The sequence below is a fragment of the Melozone crissalis genome, unplaced genomic scaffold (genome assembly GCF_028551555.1).
Source record: "Melozone crissalis strain CALT ecotype California unplaced genomic scaffold, PUWL_Pcris_2 ptg000008l_1, whole genome shotgun sequence".
NCBI classification, from domain to species: domain Eukaryota; kingdom Metazoa; phylum Chordata; class Aves; order Passeriformes; family Passerellidae; genus Melozone; species Melozone crissalis.
The window spans coordinates 7,356,214-7,370,988 of NW_026535786.1; the positions used below are offsets into that span (position 1 = coordinate 7,356,214).

Sequence of the window (14,775 nt, forward strand, 5' to 3'; positions counted from 1 at the left end):
ACAAGGGCACATTGACTTCACCACAACATTTATGTCATTTTCTATAATGTGAAAATACCAAAAATTCCAGACTAAATTTAATGACCAAGTTTTAAAAATGTCAACTCTTTGAACAGTGTTCATCTTTTGCAGTTTACAAAGTATTTATCTTTTACTCCCGTTTTATGACTTAAGAACTAAAGAATAAACCTGATGTATTTACTCCCTCTGACACCAAGATCCACTTTTTCAAGACAAAGAATGGCAATTATCTGCATAAATCAGACAAATGGCTATTCATATATGGACAATTAACAGATCTGAGGTCAAAAATAAATACACTGTTGCTCTGTAGAATTCATGCTTATCAAAATGTTTTTTTTTTTTTAAATAACATTTTCTGGAAAAGGTCTGCTCTTTTTATAATAGTGAAAATTGGCATAAACAGATAAAAAAATTGGTGCTTTAAAAGGAGAGTTACTCTGATGAAAATAAAGGCAGTAAGCTCAGATTATGGACCAATACAACACTAGCCCATCTATTCAAATATGGCCCAAAGTAAGATGAGCAAATCACTAACTTCTTTGTTTTCAAGCTGTTGAATATGAAAGTGTTCTGAAAGTAGACTTTTACCATTATTCAGCTCATTTACATATGATATTATGTTGTTTCCTCATGCCTGCAAATAGAGAGCCGTGTACAATTCACATTGTATCTCATTCCAACACCAACATTGGCAGAAAAGAGTGAATATCTGGCGTTGAATATTTGAGGTTCACTCATACGCTTGATTTTGAGATCATTTCAGACACTCAGTGTTGGATTCAAGAGACAGAAAAGCTGAAAGGAAAAATGTGTGTAGATGGAGTTGGGAGCCCTGCTCAAGGCAGCAGCAGTAGTGAGCTGGCAGTGAATCCATGTTTGTTATTTCCCAGAAGGCCCTGGGAAAATATTCAGAGGAAAATTTTCAGCACCAATTCATGAAATAAAAAAGTGATGTCTCTTGACATATTAAAAAAAAAAAAAAGGTACTAGGGCATGTTCTTTTCCAATTACACCATCTTAAAACTTGACTTATTTCCCTGTCCCCAAATCCAATTTCTATGCACCTCTATCCCAAACTCTCTTGGCAAAGCATGGATGCAACAGCAGGTCCCCACTGCACAACAAGACACCCAGAAGCTCTTGTCTCCAATCGCAGCTCTTCTTTTCAACCTTTTGAACTGGAAAACAACACTTCAGCATGTAAAAACTGGATGTTTAGTGTGATCCTGCATCTCAGCCTTGTTCAGCAGTGCTGTAGCTCCATTGCTGAGCGCTTTTCAAAGGTATTGCATCAACAGGTACCCACAAGTGCCCCTGCTCTGCTCTGCTCTGAGGGTGACTGAGGATATAGTCTCACATTCAGCACAGCTTGTGGGAGCCAGGAGGACCTGGAAAGAACAGGAAGTGAATGAGGCCACAGCCTCCTCCAATTTATCCTCCTTCTGTGGCCTCATTCACCTCTTGTTCTCTTCCCATATGGGTTTCTCTACCAGCAAGATGGGAATGACAGCTGGCATCTGTTTCCATGGCTCCACTGCGCTCCCTGCTCTCTGCAGTGGCCACCCACCACCCCTCTCTGCTGCCCATGGGTGCCCAGGGTATATCTTCCTGTCCTTCTCCATGCTACACATGGGTGTCCCCGTTCTGCACAGCTGTGACGCAAAAAATGACAGCAGTGATGCCAGCAGTGCTAACCCCTGCTTTGCCTTATCATTTGTGCAGCCTTCAGGTGGTATGACCACCGCAGGCATTTTGCAAGTCCTGTGGAAACTATGAAATTCACCAAAAGTAAGGCAGAACAGAGAGCACTGTGCTGAACCCCAAAGCTGGATGTCCCCTGCTAACTGCTCCTTACAAACCCCCCCACCACCACGTGCAAAGGCGGCTGCAAACACGCGCTGAGCTGCCTGCCCTGTAGCAACAGAAAGGGAGTTCCCTCATCATCGCCCTGCCATTTAATATTAAGTTAGTTTGATAAGTTTGAAGACGTCTCAAGGAATCACTCAGCTTAACCCTACACCAGATCCTTGGGTTGGGAAGTGTCCCTAACCCTGGTCCTTAGCCTAATGCCGCTGCTGTGGAAAATAAATTGTCTGTATTCATGTTCAGAAGAAATTATTTAGAAGGACTGTTTCCAAACAGTCCAGCTAGATCTAAAATCAGTATAAGAGTGCTGAACTGGGTCCTAGGCATTTTTATTTTTCAGGCCTACAGAGGCAAAGTAATCTATGTTTTTTCCCAAAAAAAGCCACAATAAGCCACAAGAAACTTGCATCTCTCCAATCAGAAACACCATGACTATCTAAACTACATCTGATTGGCCCCCTTAAAATCCTAGGACCCATATAATGCCCCTTTCTTTATTATTCTTTAGTTTACAGAATAAACTAATAAGCTGAGAAAATATGTGCAGTATACCATGTATTCTGAAAGTGCTCTAGTTGCTAGAGTTATTAATAGACACAAGCATAGGCTAAGATAAAATATGAAATCCTTTTCGTTTTGCTAGTAAAAAATAAGTAAAAAGCATATAATTTAGAAAGTCATATAGAAACAAACTGCATAATCTAGAGATAATGAGAACAAAATGCTCATGGAAGCATAGCTTATTCATCACTTTATCTTGCAACCTGACACAGTACATGCTCAATCTATTTAATTACAGGAACAGAAAAATAGCAGAGAAATATGTACACAGAACAGCAATGTTTCCAGTCCTACCTTGGTCGTGACAATGCACAGACAATCCATTCTGTAAATCTCCACAGGAGTGTATGTAAATCATAAAAATAAATCAGCAAGGGTGAGGAAAGGCTTTTGAATAGCATGAACAGAACCGGAGGCTTGAATCTGCACAGCCGGCTTTTCCAAGTGGGGCCCTCATAAGAAACTCGAGTCCTCCTCCACAATGCTAAAGGCAGTCATGATGCTCACAGGGATCAGTAAACCCACTAGAAATCGTCTCAAGCAAAACTTCCAGGTGGCTTATCAGGCTTGATTGCTGCATTGTTCAATCTGAGATCAAAATATGCTGTTGAATGGTATGCAGCCCTCTAAATGGGAAGATGAGAACCACAACAAGCACAAAAGAGCAAAAGCATCACATTTCAGCCCTAGCTCTGGTTTCACAATTCTGATCTGCTGTTTCAGTATACCCATAAGATTTCCCTTGCCAAGTCTCTCTCTCTCTCAGCCTCTCTCTCGCTCTCTCTCTCTCTCTCTCAATCTCTCTCCCTCCCGCTCTCTCCTTCCCTGTCTTTTTTTTTTCCTCCCCCCTTTCACTCGCTCTCTTCCCTCCTCTTCTCTACTAACTCAGAGCAAGCAGAAAACACACAACTATCGGGCCCATCTATCACAGGGCTGTCACTTCTCTGCCAAAACAACTGCTTTGGGTTGTAAGGGGTTTTATTAAGAGCATGATTCCTACAAACACACATTGCTGGAAGTGCATGATTGAAACATGAAGGTGTGTGTGAGAACTCGTGCGTCACAGCCACAATTGCTCAGAATTACTGGGTCAGATTCGGATTTGGGAAGTGAATATAAATAACAGCTGGATAAGGCAAACTTTAGCTACAGCAGAAAATAATCAGTCAGGGGAAAGAACCAGGATTTGCATATTTACACATGCACGTGGATCTGTCAGCACAACAGTGATATAATTATAGTTTACCACCCGTGGAAAAAACCCCTACATTTCATACATTATTCAAAGCTTTGTAGGGGAATTTTTTTTCCCCCCACCTATGAAAAATATATCAAACTTTTAATTAAAAGAAAGCACCTTTAACAACAGAGCTTAAACACTCCTTAAATTCTCTCCCAAACTTTTCTTACATCATTGACAGATTCAAAAACTTAATCTATTTATCTCATGTTCTCTATGTTCTGCTTGGAGTTTTACAGACTGGTTAAGCCCCCACAGCCCTACCTTTCTTGCAGTGATGCTGGTGCAGAGCTTGCCTTTCAGGTGTTTTACATGAATCATTCTGAGTTAGAAAGCTTGCTGTCAGCTCTTACGGGCTTCCCTCTCTTCCAGATAGAGGAAGAGAGAGAGAGGAAAAAAAAAGGGAGGGAGAGAGAAAGAGACTCAGAAGGGGAAAGATATGTAAAATGAAAGCTCTGGCCAAAGAGAGAGGAAAATCAATGCTCCTATTCACTGGAAAAAAAAAATACAGCCAACTGGACTGTTGACAGCAACAAGAGGAAATGTCTAGACACCCATACATTACAATTCACCTTTTCAACACACTGGACAGCACAATCTCCCCTGGGTGCTTTGCTGAGGATCTCTCATTCTCACTCAGAGCTAAAATATGTTTTTAATAAAATAAGTCTTTCCAAGAAAATAAAAGATTATTTAAGAGTCATCTCTCTTCCATAAATTACTCAGGTTATAACCCTAATATTCCCGTGATTGTTGGAGCAGTGAGACGCTCAGTAAATGACACATACTATTTTGCCAAAATGAGGTCACCGCTACCAAAGTTACAAAATCCATAGTGAATCAGATATGTGGTCAGAGAGCAATCAACCCTCCCCCAACTATTAAAGTCCTGGTGGATACAACATCTTAAAGAGAAAGTATTCAGAGCACTTAGAACTGTGTCTAAGGCTTTAACTCACTTTAACCCATGTGCAAAAAACAAACTTGATTTGCACTTACAGGCTGTGCTAGAACCTCCAGGTTTTCTCCCCACAGAGGTTTAGTCCAGTAGCCAAACAGTCAGACAAGTTTATTAAACTATAGATTACATGAGACAGGGAACTTCCAAACATCCTTGAAGTAAGAACAAATTAAATATCTCCTTAGGAGGAAATTAACCCATTAATATGGTGTAACATAAGCCATCCTTGTGCTCTAAGCATTATGGGGTAAAAGTAAATTCAGTCAACTCTAAAATCAGCAGATATTTTAACACTTGAGTGCAAAGCACACAACAGTTTGTTCTCTTCTAATTCAAGCTTATCTAGTAAGGTATGAAGTATTTCATACATATAATTACCTAATGACTTGGCTGTAAAATTTCATCTCAGACTTGAAACTGGCATATGGAGATGTATTTTGAAATTGGTCTCTAAGTGCATGATCTGTACATGCTTCTACTTGCAACTCTGCTCTTGTGAGATGATCCCAGTGAATTCATGATGCTATTTAAAGTTTATTTGAGAAACAGAGGGTTTCAACCCTTTGGGGGTGCTTACATGAACGTGACTCACCCAGCTCCTCAGTGTACCAGAAAGATTCCTCCTGCACTCCTCCAATTTTTGACTGCCACCTCCTTCCATTAAATATGACAATGAGCATTTAACAGAGCAGGATTTGCACATGTGCTCCTCAAGTTAATACATAATTGAGCAGTTTGCTCCCTAAAAAACTGCCACCTACTTTTTACCCCCATAATCTCCTTTAGCCCAAGACAGAAGGAAGACATGCTTTTGGGGATGCAGACCCCAGCTTCAAACTTCCACTGCTGATTTTGGTTGCCAGGGCTCCTGGTCACAGCTTCTAAGACACGACTGGCAACAGATGACTCATGTCAATGGGTCTCTAGTGTTTCTTCAAAGACACAGTCCCTCATGTCCATTAACAACCTATCCCAGACCTCAAAAAGAAACTGAGCTGCTTAATTTTGTTTCTCCAACTAGAGACTTTTTCCATTCATTTTCTCTCCCCAAGAATACGATTTTCAAATCATTAGCACTGCTTTACCCTTCATTAGCAACACCTCCTTCTGCTCTAATTTCTGGAGGTCATATAACTGCTTAGTTCTATTTTTTCCTCTGTTCTTTCAGCCTTCTTCTTACATGTACATATGATCCTGACTGAAATCTACTATAGAAAGGCTTGACCCAAAAACTAAAAAAATTGAGGAGCAGCCATCTGGGGTGAAAAGACATGGTTTATACTTGCTCATCATCAACTTAGATAGTAAAAAATAACGTCTGTGATGAGCTCTAACTCTTGGGAAGATTTAATATAGGAAGAGTAACAACTATTTCCTACTGTGACACCAGTGGTTCGGTGGATCAGCATGTGAAAACCATCTGCCCAGCTGACTGCTTCCTTCTTCTCTAATTTTACCAAGGTATCTGTTTTTAAGTCATACAAAAACCAGTAATATGAGGTGAGTGGGTGAAGTGGGATGGTCTTTTAATGCAGTCTGCACTGGACAATTTAATGCTCCTTTCTGGCATTAAAGTCTTCATTGTATCCAGGTACTTCCACTTGGATAACCAAAGCAGAGGGTTTAATTAGGCCACTATATTTAGAATCAGAGCCTGCAACATCCCACTGCATTCAATATTTGTAAAAGCAAGCTTCTAGTAAAAGCTAAAAACATTAGAAAATATTCTGATTTTTTAAATCTTTCATTATGCACCTTCTTAAACACTTCTTAAATTCTTTTGAAACGTAAATATTATAAAGCAAAAACTGTAAAGATAAATAGATTGCTAAAAATTTTTTTAAAGCATAACTGCTTTATTTTCTTTTATTTAAAGAGTAGAGATTATGAAAAACAAGAGCACTATAGCTACAAGTTTTGGAGCAGACACAAAGAAAGGAGGCATCTAACTAGACTGTTAAGATTGCATTAGTAATGTCAGCATCTTAAAAATTTAGCCAGTGACTATTTAGAGCTCTATGCACCTACACAGAGAACACATGAACACACACATGCTCTTACAAAAATAGAGAAAGGTTTATTTACTCCTAATGTATCTTAAATTGTGTACTATGGAGTAGTTGATGGTATTACATTCCCAGGTTATATTGTCTTTCTTCTTTTCAGGTTCTATATTGCATCCCAACAAGCTACAAATAAATACTTTCCTGATTACGTCTGCTAAGAGGGCAATTGATGTAGTTGGCAAATTATGTCTTTACAGCCAGAGCTCACTTATACCACTTGAACCCAGTTCCTGTGGATACCAACTGGTTACTTAGTAGGTTAAAACTAGGATTCAAGTGATCTGAGTAAGTATATGCTACAAGGTAAAATCTCATGAGGCAGTTCCTTTATGAAGGCTGCTTTGTGGTACACTTAAAAAGAAAAAAAGAGAAGGAGACAGAAACTACTAATCTTGTAGATCCTGGATATGTAGTTAAAAGCTGTATTACAGATGAAATGTCAGAATAAATCCTTCTTCATCCAGAAAGATAAGTTAATACTAATTTCAGAAAGCACGTTCTGTATACCTTAGTCATTCAGAATTTTAATGCAGTTCCCAGGCTGAATCAAAAGCCCAGGAGTCCTGGTGTTAATTTAAAGATCACCAAATTAGCAATTCTTCCCCTCCTAACTGCAGCAGCCCTAAGAGCAGCAGCTCTGCAACTGGCCTGAGGCCCATGAGAGTCTGAGACAGAAGCTATAACACGAATCATTCCCTCCACCAGTGCATGGCAAATTTCATTGCATTTAGCACAATCAATGTTGGAGTCCTGACCAATTTCTCCAGCTGGTAGTTTTTCCAATGAGAAGAAATAGACAATTCTCTTTTTTGTAGGGAAGGAGACCTTGCCTCTCAAAGCCTGAAGGTAGATGATAAAATGGGCACAGGGACAGGTGGACAGGCAGCTCCACTCCTTCACCACAAGGTCTGTGCACCCAGGTGCCCACGGTGGCCTTGGGCTCAACAGCCACAGAAAAAAAGTTTCTGCTGCACAGTTCTGAAGGGGATTCACTCTCTTCTTGCCCCAAATACAGTCCCACCTTACCACCACCCCTTTATGCACTATGTGGGAGTTTGCACCACTTTAGCCAAGCAACTACCCCAGAAGAAAAACCAAACAAGCTATTTCTGAGACAGTGCAACCTCTCCAGCAGTCTCATTGCCACACGCTCACCAGCTGGGGTCCTATGAGAAGGCAGTATGGCAAGCTGAGAATACAATATGATTTCTAGGATTGTACGACATGAATTTTCAGCATGACAGAGTATGGGGCAGAGGTCCTTGACCCATCCTACAGCTCTGAAGGTCCTTGTACAAGCAAGCTTTTCGAAAGCCCCGCAACTTCCTTTAGTTTAAAACTTATGCCTAATGCTTTCTCAAGCTATTATTTCCTGTACAAATCCATGATTGTTTTCTTGTTTGACAGAAATCCCTTACTCTGAAACAAACAGAAGTGCTTCAGTTACAAATGCTCTGCTGGCTTTATGCAGGCTGGGATGCCCTGCAACAGAATCACATAGTACTCAAGGGCAGTACGTCCAAAGTGGTTCTCAGTTCTCAAGATCAATGGTGAATGAAGAGTTCATTTTCATTCTTGAGCATTCTGCCTGGGGAGGTAAATCTAACAACCAATTGATCACCAGCAACTAAAAACCTTTGGCACATATGTTCAAACGTAGCCGCTCTTAAATAGCTAGGTGTCACTGTCATAGCAGCCACTAACACTCAAGCACACTCACTTGAAAAAGAAATCGACAAAATGATGCCTTCAAGTGAACTGACACATTAAACCACAAGATCCTGGAAATGAAAACAAAACATCTGCTATCTACTATCCCATGGTACCAAGAACCAGACAAAATACTACTCACAGCTCTGAGTGTCTTAGAGTTTGGCAGTGGAGTTGCCAATTTTCAGAGTTTCCTCTCAGGTACACTTTTTAAATGGACAGCACAAAAATGTGGTATAGAATTGCTGATGGAGAAACATTCAGTCCAGGGTTTGCAGTGACACTAAGTAGGAGGATGGTGCATTGTTCAGCTGGCCATTTGTAACAGAAATCATGCAGTGAAATAGAGACGAGATCAACTACATCCCATGATTTTCACAACATCCTTGTGGAGACAATGTATTTAGGGCGTATATCAAACTTTTGATAATTCCTTGCTTTGGAGAAATAAAATCTTCCATAAATATGAAGACGAATTTCAATGAGTATATAAGTTCTTGCATTTCAACTATCAAGTACCACCACGCTACCATATGGTACAAAAATTTTTCTGATTGGGAAATTGGGAACACAACAACCCAAGAAACTCAGAAAATCATGCTTGAAAAGTAGATCTTTAGATTATTATTAAAACATAACGAACAGGTAAATTGATCTAGAAATGGAAATAAAGAACATGGAAAAACTTTAGACAAGAGGAATAATCCCCAAGTCTCAACTGTTGGAAACAACTGTTGCTTAAGTCTACAAGGTACCACACAAGCACACCAGCTCAGTTAATGTCTCTTTTCTCTTCATCATGTTTCCAGCTTGTTTACTTTAAAAGAAAACTTAATAAGTTTCTTTCACTTTAAAAAGGAAAAATACACAATGACACCAAGCCTGAAAGTTTACATAACAATACCTAAGCCCAAGGGAATTGCCCCAGCCAAGTTGTGAACCTATGAAAATAATGGAGATACTATAATGAAACACTTATGAGTTCACCTGCATGCAGCAAGACAGGGAAGTGTAACACAGCCCCTTATCACAGCCATGAAGTAATGCTATTCAGTAGAGTTTTTTGATAGGTATCATTAGACTGCCCATACAAAAATCATCATTATTCTGACATTCAAATTCTTCCATACTGACTTCAGACCAAAAAGAAACTACAACACACACTAAGAGACTGAAAACACCTTGAATAAAACCTACTAACTGCACAACAACTTGGACTTCAAAAAATACACTGAAATGAAACCACCTTGAGATCAGCAAATCTGCAGAAGCGTCACCAATATAAACAAGACTTGTACATAAAAATAAAAATTAAATCCTGCCTAGGTCGGCATAAAATACCCAGGGCTAGCAATATACCACAATAAACTGCAGCTGTAAGCCTCATTCAAATGTGATAATGGACATGCAGCCATTAAGCAGAAATTTAAAAAAATACAGAAGCTCGAATTTACTATGTCCTACACATTTCACCTCCAGCAAAACTCCATTAAACAAGGATTTCTATCTCCAGCAAAAAAAAAGAGTGGACAATACCTTTGTCTTCATGTCTACCACATAGTTTTCAAAAGTTGGGTTCTCCTTGTTGCGTTCACCACGTTGGCCAGATCCTTCTGATCCATTGGAAGCTGCAGGCTAAAGAGCAGGGTGGAAAAAAACATTAATAAAGTGGCTGAGATGTGTGCTTTAATTAAATTACATTTAAACATAAAGACTATCATGCACACACAAAAGGGTACCCTGAATTCAGATAAGTATCAGGCAGCTTATACAGAAGATTTTCCCCTCAATGTTTTTTCATGCAAAACTTTCTGCGTTTAATCTTACAGGCACTCTCATGGAAGTCCATGAAAGTCTTAATAGGCTAAATCTGCAATATGATGCTTATCATAATCTCTGTGTGACTTCAGAAGGCATTCAAGGTGCTCTGCAGCTCTCGGCAACAGAACATAAAGATAAGGAAGGAAATCAGTGCCCTGCTAAAAAGACCTGCTGACCATGATGGGGCTCTCATCTGGAGTAGCTGCAGGAATTACAATATATCTCCTTACAACAACAAACAAATTATCTGGTTTGTTTTCTTATTTCTAATTCCTGACATTCATCTTATTTTTTATAAGGTTTCATGCTTGACTAGTAACCATATGTGTAAATCTTTTAAATTCAAATGCATTTTTTTGTTACTTTTCCTTCATTTACACAGATTTCAATCTTACATTGCTTATACAAAACCCTCATAAAACACACAGTATTTCTTCAAATAATATCTTTGGCAGAAGACATAGTAAATGGCTGTATTTGTTTTTTCAATTTTCTGCTGGAAATCTAATATATTGCTGTAGATTTTACATTAAGACAGTAAATATTACAAATGACATCTCTGTTTACAATGCTCTGCCCTGCAATAATGTGCTTGAAGAGGCAGCCTTTGAATGAAACGTGATGACTGCCTCTAACTTGGATCTCAAAAAATTTCTGATCACTCTGCAAAAGCACAAACAGGAAAGCAGGGAGGATTCAGACAGAGTTCAGTGCCTTGTGTCTGTGGGTGCCAGGCATAGCAAGCACCCTGAGTGATTTAGACCCATCCTGTTTTAGCCTGTGCAGGCATCCCGCAGGAGTGCAGTCAATTTTAACACAACAGGCAAGAAATTGTTAGCATTTTAAGTACAACAGCCTTTGCCAGCACAAGTTAGAAAACAACAAGCCAGTGCCACAGAAACAGCCAAATCACATTCGCATGTGCAAATGTTCTCTCCTCTGATCCTCGGTTGTTTATTTAGGGCTCTGTCCAGCAAAAGACTGAGTGCTGGCCTCAGCCCAGCCAACTTCTTAGACACGTGCTTTTAGCTTCCTTGGAACCAATGGGTGAGTCTTGTGCTCCAGTAAAGACTGTGTTTAAAGGTTGGATCAGGTCCAGTAGGTCAGCATTACATGGGGCTAAGTACACAGAACTCCGCAAGCTTCCCTCACATGGAGGACCACTCATTCCCTTGGTTGGTTTCTAGTCATGAAAGGGTGTTGAGTATCTTCCATTTGTAATCTGGAAGGGAGTAAGGCATAGAAAGACAACAAGGCCAAAATTTTCAAGGACAGCATGAAACTGAACCCAGGTCTTGCCTCAGAGCCTACAGAAGATCAAAGCAACTCCCTGAATGTTTCTTTCAGGAAGAGAAAATTGGTTTTGCAAGGACCTAAAAAGCATGCATAAAATTTTCAGTTCATCTTTGCTTTCTTCAAATACCTGATGTTTTTCATTGTTATTATTTACAGACAACAATATAAACTCTTCAAATCAATACATTATTTATTTGCTGTACTTAACAGATCCTGATCCTAAAGGAGCTCAGCCCCTGCAACTTCTCTAAAGGGTTTTGACAAGCTTCAGCAGAAACTTCTATGATAACATTTATCAAATAAGTGCAGCTGCAAAACAGGATAAGAAACTTACTTTGTTTATATTTTACATGTTTTTTCTCAAATTTTTCACCATTAGTTGGCTCCAATATTTTGAAAGAACATAAAACAATGTCATAAGATGCTATGAAATGGTTCCATTGTTTTCCTTAGGGAAATGGGTCACAAATTCATTGTAAAGAGCTGAAAATCAATGACATTAGTGGGGTTCAAACAGCTCAAGCAAGAGTAATTGTAATAAATCTGGAACACCTCACTGTTCCAGTGTATTAAGTTTCAGTAATCATTAGGAAAATAATATATGGTTTCCCAACTTAAACAAAGCATATGTTAGAAATCCATCTGAACACCAAGAGATATTTAATTCTGTGTTATGAAATATATGGGACTGTATAATCCAAGAGGCAGAAAGAATACTTGCTGTGCATTGCGACAGATTTATTAAAAACTAACAATCTTGGATTACAGTCTTTTCTTATTCTTGATTACATACAACCTCCTTTTGGAGGCCAACATAACGTCTGTCCTGCTTAAAATTATTTGTATACTTTTAGGCAAAAGCTGCCTGCCCATGCAAAAGCAGTGTTTCAGCAACACTTAATTATTCCTGAACAATGACCAGGAAATGCAGAATGGGCAGCCCCACCATGGCACACTACAAATGCAGTAGACAATGTGCACTGTGCTCACACATCCTTGCAGGAGGTTCTGGAAATAATGACTTCAAGCTTGAACTACAATTACTGCCAAAACTATAGACTTTTTATCACACCCCTGCGTCTAGAGGGCTGGTAGTTGGAACTGCTCTATCTTCCTCTTCACAGAAGAAAGCATGATCTTATTTGCTGCAAACTGGTCAGAGAAACAGAAGAGATTTCACAAGCAAATGTAGCTAGGGCAGATCAAAACTTCACTTGGTAACTTTACTCACATGGTTAGTAACCATGAGTCATGCAGATCACACCTAAAGCAACCTTTTAATTTTGTGCACAATTAACACTAATCTAGTTAGATTACAATTAACAGCTTCTATTTAGACCATAGTCTCTTCAGCATGTCTCTTTCATTGTGCAAACTCACACCATTATTTAAATATTTATTAATAAAATAATAACCACATTACCTACATTGCTAATTTTGTCTAATTTTAACAGTGCTCAGTGAAGTTTCTCTGTGCTTAAAACACATCTTGCAGGTAGCTTTTTAGGACATGCACAATTGACACAATCAAATAAAATAACACAAAATGACACAATAAAACTCTGCCTGATTACTTTTTGCCAAAGTACATAGATACGAGTTATGAAAGACTAAGTCGCCAGCTCCACTTTCAGCAGGCAGCAGGTTCCAGTTCATGTCTGAGCCAGCAATCAGACAGAAGGAGCATCTGCCCTCACAGGCAATTATGGCATATAAGGTTTCCATAAGTTTCTATGGGAGGTCCTCCTACAGCAGCCAAGCCATAGAATAATGGTGGATGAACTCCCCAGTCTAGCATAAGAACGTATAGAATTTCCAGGATTTATACTGGATATATTAATAGGAGGAACTTATAACCATCCCCAATAGTTACCACATGTTTATTTCTTGGGGTGAAGCCCAAGACTGAGAATATAAAAAAATATTTTAAAAAAACCAGGAAACATACGTGCAAACTTTATTCTGCTCTTCCACGGTCTAAGATATTGTTTCCAGAACTTCAAATTTACTTATACATCTGGAATATTTTCTAGAGCAGATGTGGCTAGAAAAGGCTGATCAGCTCTATAAAGGGCCCAGGAGGGTGGGTGGAAGTATAAGGAACTACAGTCCATGAGCCCAAAGAAGTGTGCAACTGCCTTAGGGCTCAGAGAGCTAATGCACCCTCCCCTCCAGCCACTGGCTTGGGGAACACTCTCCTCTATGCTGTTAGTGAGAGAAGTTCAAAACAGAGGCTGCCCAGGTTGTCTTTGGCCACTTTGGATCACCAGTTGTTAGATCTGCTCCAGTCTCATGGGAGCCTGTCAATAAATGCTGGCTTGCCCCAAGTCATTTGCATGAGGAGAGGAAAGGAATAAAAAATCCCAGTGATTTGTTAGCTTTTGGAAGCTGATTTCTGTCAGGAAATCGATCATCTTGGTAACCAAATGCTCCCAGAAACGTATTGTTCTGAGAGATACTGCTTGTATTCAATTAACTTTTCTACAGCAAGCATATTTGAAAATCATTAGAACATCTAAAAAGCTACATTTCAACATAATATATGCTGGAATTATCCATTTTGCAGGACATTGATGTAAATTAATTAATTCAGCAGCTATGCTGGAGTAGGAAGCAACCTGAGCTGAACTGAGATGCTCAGCAGGATGCTGCTACTAGCAAAGAACAGAGCACACCTCTGTGCCAGGTACAGCCAACCTGCTCACGCTCTGCTCAAGCTGTGTGTGAACCAGAGCTGGACTCAAGTCAAATTCATCCTTTACAACGTGCCAGCAACAGCACGAATGCCTTCTGTGCCTGTGATCTGTCCTCGAAGCTCTGCACCTTTCTGTCGTACATATGCAGATTTGACAGCTCTCCTGAATATGCTGTCAGCATCACTGGACTACAGGAAAAAGACAACAGAAAAAAAAAAAAAAAAAAAAAAAAAAAAAAAAAAAAGAAAAGTTGTACATCTTGGAGAGAGCCCGAGCCCGGGAGACAAGTGGGAGACAAAGCATCTTTGAGGGCTTGATGAGTTTTCCCTGCAATGCCATGCACAGAAATAATCCTAGAGACCATAAGATTATGTGCTTTGCTAGCCCTATTTCTATGCCCCTTATATTCCTTATTACAGGAAGAAATGTCATTCAACAATTTTTTTTGACAGGATATGACTTTCATCACTATCACTGAAAACTCAGACAATCCCAGAGCAGATCTTGCTAGAAATAAAAGTCAGAAATACAATC

At 39.5% G+C, this 14,775-nt stretch overlaps 1 protein-coding gene across 7 annotated transcripts in view; it reads right to left on the reverse strand.

The window, feature by feature from the left end:
- Window positions 1-14,775, reverse strand: part of DLG2 (discs large MAGUK scaffold protein 2) — a 983,561-nt gene that overhangs the window by 826,534 nt on the left and 142,252 nt on the right. For 3 of the 7 annotated variants that reach the window (XM_054269787.1, XM_054269774.1, XM_054269773.1), the window contains exon 5: window positions 9,965-10,063. In XM_054269787.1, coding sequence (XP_054125762.1) covers window positions 9,965-10,063 — 99 coding nt within the window. Of the gene's footprint in view, window positions 1-2,745; window positions 3,219-9,964; window positions 10,064-14,775 lie in introns of those variants that run through there. The other 4 variants (XM_054269783.1, XM_054269779.1, XM_054269780.1 and 1 more) reach the window with 2 other exon arrangements.